Source organism: Dendronephthya gigantea, unplaced genomic scaffold, assembly GCF_004324835.1.
Source record: "Dendronephthya gigantea isolate DGI-Jeju-01 unplaced genomic scaffold, DenGig_1.0 000027F, whole genome shotgun sequence".
In the NCBI taxonomy this organism is placed as follows: domain Eukaryota; kingdom Metazoa; phylum Cnidaria; class Anthozoa; order Malacalcyonacea; family Nephtheidae; genus Dendronephthya; species Dendronephthya gigantea.
In genome coordinates this window covers 1,376,589-1,394,673 of record NW_021163037.1, presented here as the reverse complement: position 1 = coordinate 1,394,673, position 18,085 = coordinate 1,376,589, and the positions used below count along the sequence as shown (strand labels likewise).

The following is an 18,085-nucleotide window of genomic DNA, read 5'->3' as shown; positions in this document are numbered from 1 at the left end:
ACAGTTTTTAAAAACTTTACACGAAACATTCCGCTAATGTATCAGTCCAAGCACCCCATGCCCATATGCCTACCAACAAAACAATTCAACGCCACAATTACAAATACCTCTCCGTCCTCTCGCTCAAGGTCTACGGCTACTACCTACCGTTGGCTAAACATATGTGTCAAGTTCATAGAATTAACGATATGGCTTTGATCAAATTTTCAACACTTTCCGTGCATTTTTACATCAAATAATACTGACCATTCGTCATTGGGCTGCTGCCTCCTAGTCTACGCATAGACGGAATATGGCGGAAATACCTCCAGGCAAGTTCGCAACCAACCTCGCAAGCCAGGCTCTTTTACCTACGCTCCACGGCCCACGCTGCGGCAAAGACCCTGGTCAAGGCTGGTCACGTGATTCTTTTGTTACGCTTCTCCCGTGTGGGGATGGGTGGGACACAAGTAGCGCATAGATCACATTAGTTAAAACAGCGTGTTTCTAAGGACTGAATATTGAGCGCTGTTGTACCGCAAAGCGAAATAACCTGTGTCGTTATTGTTATTTGACCTCTAAATTTGCTCATCAACGCCCAAATTTAGAAGATAGCACAGGCCTTCGAGTTCTGTATTGAATATCAACTGAACTTGTGACGATACTAAAACCGATTCTATCGACGATGATACAGTCTACACATAGCACTTGGTTTATTGCTCTTTTTAGAGATACTAAATTCGGTTTATTGCTCTTTTTAGTTTTTTGCTGCGCCACACTAGCTGTATTTATTTAGTTTATTGCGTGAACCGCTATTTTTAGTTGCGTTAGTACAAAGTCATCTGGATTGTGACAAGTGCTAAAAATAGCAGAAATGGTATATCGACTTTGCCACTCCTCCCATGGATATGAACTAAGCGCTAATTAAAAACCTCCCATATTTTGGGAGGTCACATGACCAGCCTTGACCAGGGTCTTTGCCGCAGCGTGGGCCGTGGAGCGTAGGTAAAAGAGCCTGGCTTGCGAGGTTGGTTCGCACCGCGAAACATGAGTATTCATCTATGAGGGAAGTGACCACCCACTCCACTGGCACATTGCCAGCGATATAATAATCCGTATATTAGAATTATTATATAGCTCAGTGGAAGTGATCTTTAATGTCACGTGACATCACCTGATCCAAATGTCCAATAGAAATTGGTTTAGAATTTATGCAAAAATGCTACAAAATAAAAATATACAAAATATGTTATTGTAACAAATTATAATTCAACCAGCTCTACTTCAATATTTTTCGTTTTTCAAGAAAAATTGCATAGTAATCGAGAATGGATTTGATATTGGAGAAATTGGATGAATACCTTCTAACGCCGTATGTTTATCCGAGTAACTGGCCTGAGGACGATGGGAAAAGACAGGTTTTAACTTTGTTTCTGCTCATGAATGTAGGCGGATGGCTGCTGTATATTATCTCGGCATCTCTTAGCTATATCTTTATCTTCGACCGCAGACTAATGCAGCATCCACTTATACTAAAGAACCAGATTCGTCGAGAAATTACAGTTGCGACTAGCTCAATTCCGTTCATGGCTGTGCCAACCGTGTTTATTTTTCTGCTAGAAGTGAGAGGCTACAGCAAGCTGTACTGGTATGATCGCCCAGAGCAAACATGGGGGTATTTTGTTCTGGAGATTGGATGTAGTGTTGTATTATTTTTGCTGTTCACTGACTTTCTTATTTACTGGATCCACAGAGGATTGCATCACAAGAGTATTTACAAGTACCTGCATAAGACACACCACTTATGGAAAGTACCTACACCATATGCAAGTCATGCATTTCATCCTATTGATGGTTTCCTGCAAAGCTGTCCATACCATATTTATCCTTTCCTTTTTCCACTTCACAAGATTGTCTACCTCAGTTTATTTCTTGCAGTTAACTTTTGGACTGTCTCCATTCATGATGGTGACTACCGTGTGCCTGAAATTTTGAAACCTTTAGTGAATGGTTCAGCCCACCATACTGACCATCACCTGTTATACCACTATAACTATGGACAATTTTTTACGCTTTGGGATAGGATTGGTGGTTCATTTAGAAAACCTGATGCATTTCAAGGACAAGCTCCAATAGATTACATCAATAAACAGAACTTGAAGAAAGAATGAAACACATTTTTTACATTTTACAAACTGTTCATTGTTTGCATGATATATTGAATTGCAAAAAATATAATAACCAACAGACATAACATTACAGTTATTTAGACATCCCTTAGTGAATGATACAAAGAAATATCAAAATTGAGGGGGGGGGAGGGGGGGGGGCAAAAAGTATTATGTAGGTTTCAAAATTTGACAATAAAAGAGACTAAAGAGATTGAAATTGCATCACTCTGAATAGATGTTCTATAGAACAATATCAGAGAAGATTGAAGGACGCACTGTAATTGGTGTACACTGTTGTGGTGTCCCTGCCAATTGTTTGTTGCAATTGGTGAAGTTCAATAAATAAATTAATAAAGGTTGGATAGAAGAAGTGATGTAGAACCAGGAGTAGGACAACTGTCATCTGCACCTTGCCACATCAATTTTTTCAGTTTCTGATGGTTAGTATTAGGATGGATGATTAATATTAAGATGGATTATTTGATTGTTAGTTTACTCTTTGCTATCAAGTGTGAACTCCAATGACGTGTAATAAAAATTGTATGATTTTAAAGGAAGAATATTTGTACTTTTTTAAAGAGTTTAACCTTCCTTCGGTAGGATTTCAAGTTTTGAAAACCTTCTTCAAAATGACGTTACGTCACTGAGTCAAGTGTCGTACCCGCAGTTTTTTTGCAACTCTGTCTATATAGCCTGTACTTATTACCACTGGCCGGGCAGTATATAGAGAGTGACACAACAGCAATTGCTGCTGTGATCTTGATTCTGTAAAGAGATCGAGAGAGGCAAAACAAGTACCGGTGTATAAGTCATATCGCTCACTCAAAACGCATGCTCAGTGCTTTCCACTGTTGCGTTTCTTGCACGCACGTACACGCACGTAAAAGTTCAGTTAAAATAACTTAAATGATACTTATAAAATCTACGATTAAACAGATGTATAGGATTGGATTCCTTTCAAGTTTTGGTGTATTTTTTCTGCAATAAAATTAATAAACGCGCCAGCAGCCCTTATGTGCGCGCGCAAATTGGCACATTTTAATGAGCTAGTCACGTATAGCGACAAAAATGGATTGCTCATGTCATGACCACTGAGTGCTCATGGCACTGAGGAAATGAAAGGCATGGATGATTTTCTCGGTTTTATCCAGGGCGCTTTTATATATATGTAAGCGCCCTGGTTTTATCCGAAAACATACCTAGCCAGCATTACTCAGTCCGCAAATTCATCAATTAAAAAGACTTAAGAACTTATTCTTTTGCGCTTTTTCGATGCATGCAACCAAACATGTTTGAAAGCATGTTTCACTTAATACCGGAGCAAAGTAATCAGTTTGGATATTTTTGATAAGATCGATACCTTTTTTCCTATCTTTTAGATTGATCTTTTGTCTTGGAAGAATCGGGTAATCCTTTTGATACGAATGCGGATGTTAACGTCCCAAAAGGGAATGTCTCGCTAAACGAGAAGCTAATAAACACAAACATTCCCATAGCAGCCCAGGAAGCATGCCTCCGTGCGAGCCCATTGATTGAAAAAGAAAACTTCTGGCCTAGTATGTTACATGTAAACCATGACAGCCAAAAGAGAATGCAAAGCCATGCAGAATCTCTGCCCGGAATTACAAATATAGAAAAGAAAATAAAGAAAGAAGGCGCAGAGAGATGCGAGATGACAATTATTGCAATCTAACCAGCAGTATCAAATGTACGAATAATTATTATGAAAAAACCCCAAATCAAAATAAAGCTATGTTACCAAGAAGTTGCTGCTTGAACGAACCCTCAATTACGGGGTCCAGATCAATATAGCTCAGTGGTCCAAATAGATATTAAAATCAGGAAAAATAACTTCTCTACCCAAAAAACCCATAACTCGCGAAATGACAATGTCCGTGAATGGTGGCATACTATTAACACAATGTCAGGCAGAGCGAAAAGTTAACCTCAGACTCAGTTTACAATCGAACGTGACAGAAAGTTATTATCAGTAGCGTAGCCAGCCTGTCGATTTCTCCCGCTATGCTAATATTTTAGTGTTCACTGACTGTGAAAACAATAGATTTCTAAAGACATGAATAATTATGATAACTCGAAATTTACATAGCGCGACAAAATCGTCAGGCTGGCTACGCCACTGGTTATTAGTGAGCTTAAGCAAGCGACGTTTTTGACAACACAAACGGCATGAGTAACGCCAAAAGACTGGGTCAAGGATTGTGATTGGTGAAAAATAAAAACTTTACTTCCGGTCAACGTACGTGTTGTCAAAAACGTCACTTGCTTAAGCTCACTAATTATCGGACGGAGATGCTATGGTGGCCTCTGGGTACACATGGCCCGGGGGTGTTTGCATCAACCCATCTCCAAATGCTTTTCGTGATTAGATATGACCAATCAAACCAGTCAAAAATAGCTTCATGTTACCCTGTAAATTGTAAAATGGTGTAAAAAGTGCCCAGTTTTTTGGTGTCACAATTTTCCTGATGAAAATTAATTTTCTCCCTACAAATGATTTTGCGAGTATTGTTTCTATAGCAACAACGCGTGGCGTCATATGACCGCGCTCGCTTCGTCATCGTCGTGGGCCGTTTCGTTCGCATATTTTCGAACTAATTTTCAAAACGTTCAATGGCGGGTATCTTCAAACCTTCGCGACATTTGTTGTTGTATTAAAACAACTCGTGATCTCGACCATCAAGGGAATTTCAAGTGGATATTTTTCGACTAATTTGCAAAGAAGAACATATTGGACAAGTGTGGAAGTGGTTTTTGTTGCCTCTAAATATACAGGGAGCATTTGAAAGTCGAAGGCAAACTAAAGGGCGCAATATTTTTGTTTTGACGAGAGATAATAATTTCTTGCTAAGGATTGTCTACTTGGAAATTAACTGAACAATACACGGCTGACAAGCGTACAAAATGATAGTTTTTATTGATTTGGAACGGGAAGTCAAGTAGAATTATTTTACTGATAACATTCTAAAGGTAAGTTTGTCCTATAGTAAATATCTTCGGCCTTCGGGTGTTCGACTAGCCATATTGTGTTTTGTTTGGCTGGACGAAGCGTTTCTACTATGCCGGCTGAAATATCGAATTCGCGAAATGCGGATTGTTTTGTATGAATACCGTTTCGTAATTGAACGCAAATCTCTCGCATGATTATTCTCGCCAGTAGACGTTCCTTCGGAAGTTATCAATGCGGTAGACGTGTTTCCTTCGAGTTCAAACGGCCGACAAAGTGCTGTTGTTTCGCGGATGTGATCAGAATGCCAGTTTTTATGGCAACTTGGCCTTGACCTACTTTCGTTCGATTTATCTGCGCGTTTGCCGCTGAGAAGTTGAGAATATCATAAAGAGCAATCCTTGGGCGCATCGGTGCTGTATATGAATGAAACATATTTAAAATCGGCGCCGCACCGTCGAAAATACTGCAACACAATTCTCCCGCCAAGTCGGCCATATTGAATTTTCTTTCGAAGCGGGGCATAGAATATTTTTTTGGCCATTTTAAATAATCGTTGTTTCGATCAATTTCAGTTGAAAACTTTCATTTTACGTGAAGCAGAACAAATCATCGTCGAAATTGAAAAAACATGAGAATGTTCGAATTTCTTATTGATGTATTGTGTGTTATGATAGAAAAAAAGTTTATTTTAAAATCGTGGATTTGTATTATTCTTTTTAAGTGTCTCAATTCATAGAACGTTGCTGATTGAGTATTATTATTATATAGATTCTGTTTTTTCCAAAGATACTTTCATTAATGCTTTGGTATGATTTTTAATGCCTTGTAATCATAGATCAAATGTCTATATTAAAATTGCATCAGTCCAACGAAGACCTTTCATAAATTTATCATCATACCGTATTAGGTGATATCTTAGATTAATGCTGTCTTGCCTAATCCTCTTTGCACCTAAAGTTATTCCATGCTTGGAAATAAATTAGTTGCTGCACAAATACTACAACTCCAGAGTATTAGCTAAACATTGTACTTAAAACCATGGTATAACTTTGCCCTTTAGTATGAAGCTGTACAGCAAGTATCATGTATACTGCCAGACTGCCTTGAATTCTTTGATATTCAACAAAATTCTTATATGCCAGATAGTTGTTAGCTTGTGAAATTAGCTGGTAATAACATACCATTTAAATTAGGCTAAGGTGGGCTTTTAATTGAACAATGCTCTGTCATTTAAGTAAAGATTCCTCTTTATTATTATACTGTGATTTTAGGACAAGAATGCAGTTGTGCACATTGCACATTTGTCTATATTATACTGCAGTAGACATATTTTTTGGCACTTGAGCAGGGCCTGAAACCACAACTACCACATGGGTTCTGATAAGAGTAATAACAATAATTTCAGGGTTTACCCTGAGCTCAGACAGCCAGACAGATTTTGTATATGCAGGAATGTAAATTACCAATGTTAAATATTAATTACCCCTCAGCTATTCAGAGATCAAGATAGACAAACCAATAGATATGTCAAAAAACTTCTAGATCTCGCTGATGTTCAATGTGTTTGTTTTTCACATCATTTACGGTCAATATTTATATCTTTGTTTACTTTATTCAACAGCATAACTTACTGTAGCTGATTATAAAATTTATTTACCACCTAAGAATCTAGTATCCCTAATGCTCTTTTACGTCCAAATCCAACTCAACTTATCACTGATGTGTTCAAATTTAAAGCAAGAGTTCAATAAGTAAATATCTGTGGTACCTTATCACCTGTCGCAATATGCTTTTCTGGTATCCCACATATACAAGGCTGTGTTATATCTCTCATTTCTTACATTGATGATTTAGCACTTAGCAGATGTTCTATATTAATAGTTATTATTAGTAATATTAATTAATAGGCAATTCCTAAAACCTGTCGTTATAGTTGATTAGTTGTCAATTCCACATACTCAATGTCATGAATCATGATTCTTCCTTCATAACAAAAATCTTATTCAAATTTCACAGAGCTTTGGCATTGTATCTTCTGCTATTATCAGTTAAACAATAACTCTTGTCTAACTCTAAATAATAGGTATTAATAAGCTTTGAAAAAAGAGCCAAATACTGCATCATGTGGGAAACAACTGCATATTTACAGTAAAAATTGAACATTTTTTGTACATTATGTAGCAATATTGCTTGTCTAATAGAGACCTAGCTGTTGTTGTTTTATGTTATTAGTATTCTTAAAATATCAACAACTGTAAACCACTGACCTATATTATTAGTCAGTGTGTAAACCTTCGCTTCCCTCTAGTAGAAGTCACTGAGTGTCAAAATACAATTGAAAAACATTTTCATTTGTTGTTCTTATCCATTGAAAAAATAACTACAGAATGCATTGACAAACTCAGCTATGTTAAATTGAAACTTGTATAAGCATTAGTTTTTCCAGAAATTCTAGCTGCATCAAATAGCGATATGGAAGACTGCTCAAAGCGTTTTGTTTCAAAAATTAAACCTTGTTTTGTTGTGCCTTCCAAACAAATACAAATGGACACGAGATGGCAAAACTGAAAAAATTCTTGAAAGCATATTGTGTTCTTGAATTGACTATGTGTATATTTTATAGTCAAAGATCGTAATTACGTCTCAACATTTTAACATCACAACGTTTTAAATTTAGAACCACCTTAAATGAAATAGATTTCAAGTTTTACTCTCACGAGCCACGTGCAAAGATGCAAAACATTTGCACAGCTTGTGAGAGTAAAACTTGAAATCCGTCTCATTTGAGGTGGTTCTAAATTTAAAACGATAATATTGTGATGTAATTACCGAAAAGGCCATTGCATTTTGCCTTAAACGTCCCAGCTGCCGTAGCAACAACTGCTAAACCTAATTCTAAGTGTATTTAGCTCTTGGTACATTTCTAAGAAGAATACGTTTTACAAGCATTTCGTTTTCGCTGAAATGCGGGCAATTTTTAAATCAATTACGCCCCCCGCCGGCATTGTTATGAGCAGAACCGATGCGCAGAACAAACGTTACCTATGACATTACCTCAACGTTATTAATAGAGGTGAAACTTCTGCGGCCAGTTGTATAAAACTCTTAACTACATTTTGCGTATTTAAATGGTATTTAACCCAGAAATTCTGGTTTTGATTAGTCAATTCTGTCACTAACTATAGTTAAAAGTTAACTACCTCTTTATACAACCGGCTCCAGCCCGTAGTAAAGTGCAAAGACAGGTCTGACCTAGCCTGAACACAGACCTTCGTTGTATTAGTTTGGTGGTTCGCTTAAAAGTAGATTCACTTTCAAAACACTACAATGTTGCTGAGGTTAAAAAGCCGCAAAGAAGACACGATAAGGCAGTTAAACACGAATTTCAAGCTCGTTTGAACGCGCGCTGCTCTACACTGACTGTTCATAGATATAGTATGCAATGTTTTTGCGTATATATTTGATTCTCGAACCATGTCAATTTCCGGAAGACTTGTATTATTTCAGGGAAAAAAAACAATTGTCGAACATTAATTATATTTCCCACAGCGAGTGATAAGCGAGAAGAAATATTACCTCACCTACTGTAGCTTGGAGTGTATATACTTAAAATGTACCTGAGCTCTCGAGTGTATATGTGGGAATATCATTTTCGAATTATAGAATAAACAAACAAAGAGCGATTTCACTTGGCTGTAAAGATATCACTGTACCTACACATGCACGCAACGTGCATGAATGCGTTTTCATGGTTCTCTTGCTTTGTGCAATCATTCATCAAGGTTTCGATCGACTGTATGTTTGATGTTAGGTTATACAACGACTTCTAAATCCAGCTGGTTTTCATGCTACGACACATTTTAAGGTATATTGGCAAACATAAAGTTGAGAAGAATTGAAAAGCGGGTGCAATAAAAAAACATTTTTTTACAAGCTAATAAGCGGAGTCGAGCTATAATTATAAAGCTTGGGTTTCGGTAGTATAATTCCGTGTCCAGAAAACACACATTCTGCTAGAGTGAAGTTGAGAATTTTTTGGGGGGGACACCCCGTATAGAAATAATTAATTAAACAAACATGTTGTTTAGGAGGCAGGATGCTACCTCCGTTATCTACAAATGAACTATGAAACTCGTTTGGTGTTAGGAAGACATCTTTAGCGTGGCACAAAAATGGCTGAGTCGAACGATGAACGGACTCAGCCTGTGCCCGATGCTGCAAATGCAGCGCAAGCGTCATATCGTGATCCATCAGCGGCGCCATTGAGGAAACTAAGCGTGGATCTAATAAAGACCTACAAGCATATTAATGAGGTGAGCCCGGCTGGATTTTGTTGTGGAGATTTATGGTATAGGTGTTAACAGAGGAAAATTTTCTGGAAATCTCTTGATCATAGAATTGTTGACTTGGATTCTAAAAATTAACATTTTTTAGAATTTGCCATCAGCCTCATTCCAGCCTCACTCCCCGCCGTTTTTGCTTTTGTTTTTGCCGCCCAGCCGAAGTTTCGATTGCACGATTGTTTTCCCGCCTTCTTACATCCTCCCGCAAAACCAACCAATGATTGTCAACGCTTTTCCCGCCTTTTTACAATCCCCTTTTACTTCACATTCAAAGAAATTTCCTTTTTTGTATAGGTTTATTATGCAAACAAAAAAAGGAAAAAAAGAAACGAACAAGGTAGTGGCGGGAAAGTAAAAAGATTGTATAATAACGGCTATGATGATGAAAACTATGATTATATCATACGAGCTGGAGATATGCTTTCAGATCGTTATAAGATCGATTCTTTGATTGGAAAAGGTTCCTTTGGACAGGTATGATCACAATGCATGCTGGTATCATATGGACTATAGTTCTGACACAGTGTTATAAGTCAGCAGGTTCATTTAGAGCTCCGCTCCTGCATGAATCGCAGGAGCGATTTCTTTTTTGCCTGAGGACCTGAGTTGCATTTTAGCAGATCCTTACCAAACAATTTTCAAATATATTTCTTTCCGATGAAGATGAACGCCAACATTACTTCTTCGGTAATTCCCTGCCGTCATGTTTCGCTACGTAAATTTGAGTTAAATAATATTCATTTCTTTAGAAATGTATTTTTTCACAGTCAATAAACACCAAAATATTAGCATAGCATGACAAATCGTCATGCTGGCTACGCTACTGGCCCTGCTATCCTCGGCCTGATAGTGATTTTTAGCTTTAGGACGGGAATGTCGAAGGCGATGTGAAAATGGCAAAAATATAGCGCCCATATATGGACGTGCCATATCGTTTATTCCCCATATTTATGTCATCTTCGACGTTTTCGTTCCCGAGCTATGTAAATCCGTCTAATGAGTAGTTAATCATGATCGGCATAGCACTATGGGTTAGGCAATTAGGCATAGCTACTATAGATTTCAAATAAAATCGACAAAAATAACCAATATACGCACCCATCGATAACTAATTATTTTAAAGCACGGTATTGACTAAATAGCCGTGATAAAATAGCCGTGTTCATCTGATTTCTTTTGATTTCTTTTGTCGTTTTTGCGTACAGGTGTGCAAAGCTTATGACCTTCAAGAAAAAGAGTTCGTTGCAATCAAAATAATCAAGAATAAGAAAGCCTTCTTAGATCAAGCTCAGATTGAGGTGAAACTGCTGGAACTAATGAACCAAAGTGATCCCGAGGGAAAATATTATATCGGTAAGTTTGCGCGCAACGATGTCTTATGGGGCGTATGGTCCGTCGGACACAGAATACGTATTATCAGAAGTGTAACTAGAGATTTTTTTTCGTGTCCTCAAATTTTCCCAAAATGCACACGTTATGCACACGCCACGACACTTGCTGGACTGATGGCTGCCTGTGAATTTTTTATTTTTTCTGCCGTTTAGCTTCTTTTTCAATCAATTTCGTCTTCTGCAAATGCTGAAACATTAGTGAAATAGGTAACACGGCATAGGTCATAAAAGCAATGACGCAATGTCAAATAACGACTATCACGCAATAAACACTTGCCAGCAAGATGGCCGCCTTAGGATATTTTTACCACTTTCGTCTATGGTCGTACGCACCAGGGCTGGGCTGCCTGTGACGGCGGGTTCTTATCGTAGGATGCAGCTTGCACGTGTGGTATTGACGTTAATAGATTCTTCACGAAGATTCAGCGGTTGATAAGTTAGTTTACATGAAAAATATAACACTTCGACGTGTCAAGGAAAGGCGGATCCTGCTATTAGACTTTAGCATCCTGGCTGCTAGACGCATTTCTAAAATCGTCCATGCTCTTATTTTATTTCTGAGGTCGTCTTGATCACGGATTATGCAGACTTCGTGACGTAAAGGTTCATGCGTTATAATCCATAAAAACATATAATTAAACGGCACTGAAATGAAAATAGAAGTATTAATATTTGATTGCTTTCGAAACTGAAACGGTGATTTTGAAGATGTTCTTAGTGCTCTTAGGCATACACTTGAGGCTCGGTTAGTGATTGCAGCAATTTCCCACAGTATATTAATAGAATCCAGCTCGTTGACGCACGTCCGAACACAGCCGCAGCTCACGAAATCATCAACATTTAATGTGCGGTGTGAATGGGACTCGATAGTGATCCTGAATGGCAGGAGTCGATTACGTTTATGCGAGTATATGGGACCGCAAATAATAGCAGATTATTACACAAATTCCTGCGAAATCACTAATGGGCTTCAAATGGCCTCAGTTTACTGGCACTCATCCTCACTTTAGATTGACAACGGAACCTATTATTGACTGATGCAGAATAATGAAAATCCGTCGTGTCGAACGAAATTACCATAGATTCGAAAACCTCGTTAAATTAGCTTCAACAACTGCCTGATCCATAGGAAGACCTTTCTCCGGCCTAATGGCCTTCCTTGCAATATGAGCGGTTTTCCACGAACCGAAAAAAATTTTTCACACGATCTTTTTTTTTCAATTCTGAACAGTCATGTGGGTAATTTCAGACAAAAAAAATCTAGCGAAAATATTCGTTCGAATGTGACACCGCTTTATTTGAGGTTGTTGCCAAATTCTGATCTTTTGTGAGTTGAAAATCGAGTTTCACATTTGAGTACCACTACTGCTACCCAAGCTCGCTGTCCTTTTTCGCTTGTGATTGGTTAATCTTAATTGACATGGCGTACATGATTGGTTCGAATTCCCTCAATGCCAATGGTAGCGGAAGCCAATGTTGAACTTTGCTTGTACAGTGTATTTGGACTATTGATATATTTTGACTGTATTGACTCTATATATCGTTCCTTTTTTAGTGCGCCTGAAGAGGAATTTCGTTTACCGAAGCCATCTCTGTCTCGTTTTTGAACTGTTATCGTACAATCTCTACGATCTACTTCGAAATACAAACTTTCGCGGCGTGTCGCTGAATTTAACGAGGAAATTTGCTCAACAGATGTGTACCTCCCTGCTATTCCTTTCACAAGCTGACCTTGGTATTATACACTGTGATCTAAAACCCGAAAATATTCTGCTATGTAACCCGAAAAAGAGTGGAATTAAAATTGTCGACTTTGGTAGCTCTTGCCAAATTGGACAGCGGGTGAGTTATGAGTTATATTTTTTGTAAATATAGATGATTACAAACATAGTTGGAAGTGTAGGACTGTGTGGCAATAGGATTGTGTGACTTTGCAATATAACCAGGTATAAGCGTCCTCGGCCAATTTTGGGCAGTTGTTAATTTGTTATACACCACAATAATACTGTGTTATAATAATGTATATAATAATGTTTTACACTAGTAATATTGTTCAAAACTAATAGGCCCGGTTCAGGCTCTTACAATATTAAACAATAACATTGTTCTAACCTAGCGTGAGCTTGGGCTGTTCTTTTTCTAACCTAGCGTGAGCTTGAACTCCCTGTGTCTGTGAGGCCTCATCATCGTCGCGTTTCGCTAAGCTACGTACAGGTTTAAATGACACTCCCGAAACAAACGAATAAATAGATTAGTCAAACATTTATTTATCTGCATGTTTTTTTGTTTTTTTATAAGCGGATATTTTAAAGCCTTAACGATTTCTACCTGTAGAGTGTAAAAAACGCGCGACCGTTGAAATCAGCTATAATATAGTTATAATCTTGTTTTTACATTATAGCTGCAGTTATTCGTCGAAATAATTTCGGCAATACCCAAGACTAAGCTGGATTCTGTCTATATTTTATTTCGGCGTTGTGTACAAAAAAAAACCGCCGAACGAAGGCCACGACCGTGGAAAAGTTTTTTGACAATTTGGCAAACGTTCGCCGTATTTTATGTTTATGCGAATGTCAAGTGTGTAATAATTTCGTTTCACCTGCTGATCAATTGCGATTTTCTCATTTCGAACTGTTCCTTTTTATTTGTTCTGGTGTGTGAATTTAAAGAAAGAGAAAAAATGATAACTGAATTCTAATGAGCTGAGAACAAAGCTTGTTACAATCAGCGTGTAAAGCACGTGGTGAAAACAAAGACTTAAGGAATATATATTGTATGGTAAATATTATAATTTCAAGCAGAACTTTGTTCTATTGCGACAACCATGTCAGACATGCTGTCGCTTGTCGGTCCGGTTTGCTGCAAATAAAGCTTGCTGGCCGTAATAACGAGTGCATGCGTGTCATTTGTGATTAGATCTTGATATTACAGGATTTTGTTTTTATTGTGAATTTCGCTTTAAGTTCAGGATTTTTTGAATTCGCAAAGCTGCAACAAGAGATATCTTTCCAATGATACTCTTCCTATTTCATAACGGCAAGAAATAAGATAATAAAATAATATAGTTTAAATAATAAAGCGAATCAAGGAACCATTTAGGCCATGGAATTAAATAAAAATTTTCTCCCGCAATTCCTTGTTTTTTGCGGAAAGGGCACAGCATCAAGTTATGTAACTTTTTATTTGTATTTCATGCCTAGTGCTGTTTTCGTTTTAGATCTACCATTATATTCAAAGTCGCTTTTACCGATCACCTGAAGTTTTGCTTGGTATTCCCTATGATATGGCAATTGACATGTGGAGTTTAGGTTGTATATTAGTCGAAATGCACACCGGAGAACCTTTGTTCAGCGGGGCAAATGAAGTAAGTCGTATTTGTAGCTATTGATGCAGGCCTGTAAATTCTGGTCGACAAACAACTACATATTACACCGACCTCAGTGGCATTGCCAGACCTACCTTCCTATCAGGATGCTGTCATTTACGGAGCTTGTGAAACGGTCCCGCAAGGTCATAGTTTTAGCAATTTAAAAAGATCTTTATTGTTCAAAACTATTAAATTGTGTCATTAACCATTAGAGAAAGGTTCACTAAAAATGTCTCACCTGCCAACCATCACCTGTCGACCAGGCAGGGGGGTTCATGTGTTGCGGTTGTGCGAAACTTCGGTTGTTTAATTAAATGATCCCACGACAAGAACACTCCGCCGAAACCTTTCTAAGAATATAAAATCAACGGGAAAATTTATTTGCAGTTGACAGGACAAATGAAATTGTGTTGTTTTTGTGTTCGTAATCCTGAGGCCAGGCAAGTTAGTGCGAAAGTCGACAATTTCAAAGCAAAGCATTTAGGTGAAACTCTGTTTTAATCTCTCTATAGTTTGACCAAATGCAAAGGATTGTGGAAGTTTTAGGTATCCCACCGCGACAAATCTTGGATAACGCACCGAAGGCAAGAGCATATTTTGATCGTCATCCGGATGGTAGTTATGTTCCTAGAAAAACAAGCAAAGACGGTAAAGTAAAGAAGGTGGGTATATTTCTCGTGTACCAAGTTCGGTGTAGTGTATTGTTTTATAAAAGAAGAATATGTATGGTGGTTTATGATGTTCGCTTTTTAGCATTAACATACTACTTTGCATTTTAGGAAAAATAAATACTCTCGCCTGGGCACACCTAAAATGGTTCTAACTAAAATTTTAGGTCCCCTTGTACCCTTACCAATGTTAGCGTTATTGTTGTCATTTTATGATATAACTGCCCGCTATATATGAAGTATATTGGAATCTTACTGGCTGAGCTATCCACCTTATGTAAACTCGTTAGACAGCAAATTCTTGAGAATGCAAAGCAGCAGACTGTTTTTTTTTCGTGGTAGATTTGTTAAATATGCTAATTTGAACACTTGCTCTGTAGGAGTATGCTCCACCAGGCTCAAGAAAACTACACAATGTGCTCGGTTGTGATTCTGGAGGACCAGGTGGCCGTCGCGCTCGTGACCAAGGTCACACGACTCAGGATTATATCAAATTCCGAGACTTAATACTGCAAATGTTAGAGTACGATCCCAAAGTTCGAATTAAGCCGCATATTGCACTGCAGCACTGTTTCTTTAGAAGGACTACGGACGAGGGAACTAATACGACTCCACTCTCACCGACCACTTCGCCCTCAGCGAGTGGATCGAGAATGCCAGGTTCCTTCGGCCAGGCGACGCCAAGTTCTGGTGTATATACCGGTGACAGTAACAACACCGCAAGCGAGGGGCCTAGTCGAGGGTCAGCAATGGACTGTGATAGTCCCTCGACGAGAGCAAATGCAACATGGAGCAATAGCATCGTTGGTTCACAAACCATGGACACTCCGAGTGGTAATGTTTCCAGGACTAAAACAAACAATCGGAACAGCGAGTCCTCGACGACGACGAATTCCAAGAGCGCGCATCACACAAGAAATAAAACGAAGCAGAACGCGAAATATGTTAACGATAACGCGCAAAGTTCTATGTATGTTGACCAAGCAAGTGCTGAGCAAGCTCCAACAAGGTCCACTCATGAAACGTCCACTTCGAATACGAGGATGACATATACGGAGTCGGTTACTAATCCGAAAAACCTACGAGTAAAACATGATGTTAGCAATAACGAGTCTCCCATGGTCGATGTTTGTGTACAGCCTAGCACCGTCGCCAGCACCTAAATGGCCTGTACGTTGATATCTTGTTGATGTAACCTTAATGACCATTACCGTCATTCTGAATGGAACGCAGCGAAGAGTAATGGAGGTATAGATTTGAATGAACTGGAGTTCCAGAATGACAGAAATGGCACTGCTGTAAAAGAGTTAGAATTGCCTTTGTATAACATCAAGAGGGGTTGCGGCTTACGGTGTTTACGGCTGCTTACAGAAGCATATCCTAAGGCGATGGATTTGTCTTTTTGAATCAGGCGAAGATCCTGCCTTTGCTTTGCCTTTAATAGCCGCCTGAAATTGTGGTGGTGATGGTATCAGGGCGGAAATTGAATGACTATATGGAGGCAAATATTGAGGATTTCAACCCGCTTCTAATTTTGCCAACAGAAGAAACCACGATGAAAACGAGATTATTATAGGAAAACGACACCAAATAGTCGTATGAATGGAGGCCACGAGCTGGTAGAGGGCTAGAGAAAAAAAAATCGTATCGATTAAAGTTGGCAAAAAAGAACAGTGTAAGCAGATACGCCACTCTGTAAGATGCACTACTTGCTAGCTGTGATGATTTTGAAATCACCAAAATAGCACACAAATAGCACGCGTTCTAAATATAACTTTGCTTCTGAACCAATTGCCCCACTAATAAATTACTGGGGCAAAATTCGTCCCCATGTTTCGTGGTGAACGCATTAAACTACGAGGAGTAGACAACGGCAAGAAATTACACCAGAAGATTGGTAAATGCCACGGCGTAAGGATTTTTAACAATTATATAGGCTAATATATCATATTTCGTTTTTAACTAGTATATAGGTTGAGAATTTATTTATTTTACACTATACTCGCTAGTCTTTATAATGACATTTGACATTTTGTCTTGCCATGATCAGGAAGATCAACTTGAAGTTCATATAATTTATCTATGGCAAAGTAGGCTGTCATTAATTGCAGTTTGAGAAGTTAAAACGTGCTTCACAAACCTAGGAAACTTAAAACTTGCCAAATGCGGATTAAATTCTTTGTAAATAGTCGAAGTCTGAAAAAACTATTGCTATATTTTTTTAAAAGTGACAAGGTAGAAAACTAGAAGGTCCCAGGGGCCAGGACACTTGCGCTGATGTTACACGAAAGCTCTAGCGGTGTTATACAATGATTTATTTTATGACACGCTTTTCAGGCCACGAACTGAGTAATCTGTTTGCAGAGTCACATACATCAATAGTAGGCAAAAGCCTACAAGTATATATATATATATATATATATATATATATATATATATATATAATATAATAAGGGATTGATAGGCCGTATATAGAGTGGCAATCATCATGCAGGCGCCTAAATTTCACCTTAGTTTGATGACGTGCGACTTTCTTGTTTGCGCGTGCGTTTAGAGTTTCCTGCCCAAAAAATATATGATATGGAAACATTGGTGCACTTTGTTGTCTGCGGATGACTTCAGCGAGATTATCAAAAACAAGATGGCGGAATTCAACTGAAGGTGTAGATTACGATGGCTTTCACACATTTCACGTGATTTGATTGGTCTGTTGCGAAACAAAAGCCCTGCCTGACCTCTATAACAAAATTCCTCTTTGTTTAATGTAGGGAGGTGAAATTAAATTTTGCTATACGCCCCACGGTATTAACTGCATTCGTGCATATTTGGGAAATGATATATCACTGTCTTAATATTTCGACTGCCGGGACCAGGCCAAGGCCGGTAGGATGGATGATTTTTTCTACTAATAGTTACGCAATACATTGCACGTGATAAAGTACTAACAGACCCAACTTCCATTACTTATTTTAATAATCACATTGAACTACCCTGCTGTACGGTGAAACTCCCTAAGAAAACACCCCAAAAGTTGTAAAGCAGTTTCCACATTTCCTGCGCACAGTCAGTACAGCTGATGAATCGCATAAATGTTTTTGCTCTCCCCACACGTAAAGAAAATGTTAACATTTTTTGTACTTTATCGTGACTGGCAGGATTGCCTTCGACAAGCTTCAGAGTACCAAATGCTCTCTAAAG

General features: G+C 38.3%; 2 protein-coding genes across 2 annotated transcripts; both read left to right on the top strand.

Moving 5' to 3' along the window:
• The first annotated feature begins 1,227 nt into the window (after nucleotides 1-1,227).
• On the top strand, nucleotides 1,228-2,291 carry LOC114523409 (lathosterol oxidase-like). Its single transcript, XM_028544312.1, has one exon. It carries the CDS (start codon nucleotides 1,308-1,310, stop codon nucleotides 2,148-2,150), a length of 843 nt encoding a protein of 280 aa, XP_028400113.1. The 5' UTR covers nucleotides 1,228-1,307; the 3' UTR covers nucleotides 2,151-2,291.
• Nucleotides 2,292-4,777: 2,486 nt separating this feature from the next.
• Nucleotides 4,778-17,166, top strand: LOC114523372 (dual specificity tyrosine-phosphorylation-regulated kinase 1A-like). Its single transcript, XM_028544269.1, has 8 exons — nucleotides 4,778-5,138; nucleotides 9,207-9,431; nucleotides 9,756-9,935; nucleotides 10,667-10,814; nucleotides 12,408-12,694; nucleotides 14,070-14,216; nucleotides 14,732-14,881; nucleotides 15,268-17,166. Exons 2-8 carry the CDS (start codon nucleotides 9,291-9,293, stop codon nucleotides 16,048-16,050), a joined length of 1,836 nt encoding a protein of 611 aa, XP_028400070.1. The 5' UTR covers nucleotides 4,778-5,138; nucleotides 9,207-9,290; the 3' UTR covers nucleotides 16,051-17,166.
• The last annotated feature ends 919 nt before the right edge of the window (nucleotides 17,167-18,085 follow it).

Coding starts and splice junctions, on each gene's coding strand:
- LOC114523409 (XM_028544312.1), top strand. CDS start 1,308: ATGGATTTGATATTGGAGAAATTGGATGAATACCTTCTAACGCCGTAT.
- LOC114523372 (XM_028544269.1), top strand. CDS start 9,291: ATGGCTGAGTCGAACGATGAACGGACTCAGCCTGTGCCCGATGCTGCA. Junction 9,936..10,666: donor GAAAAGGTTCCTTTGGACAG/GTATGATCACAA, acceptor TTTTGCGTACAG/GTGTGCAAAGCTTATGACCT. Junction 12,695..14,069: donor CTTGCCAAATTGGACAGCGG/GTGAGTTATGAG, acceptor TTTTCGTTTTAG/ATCTACCATTATATTCAAAG.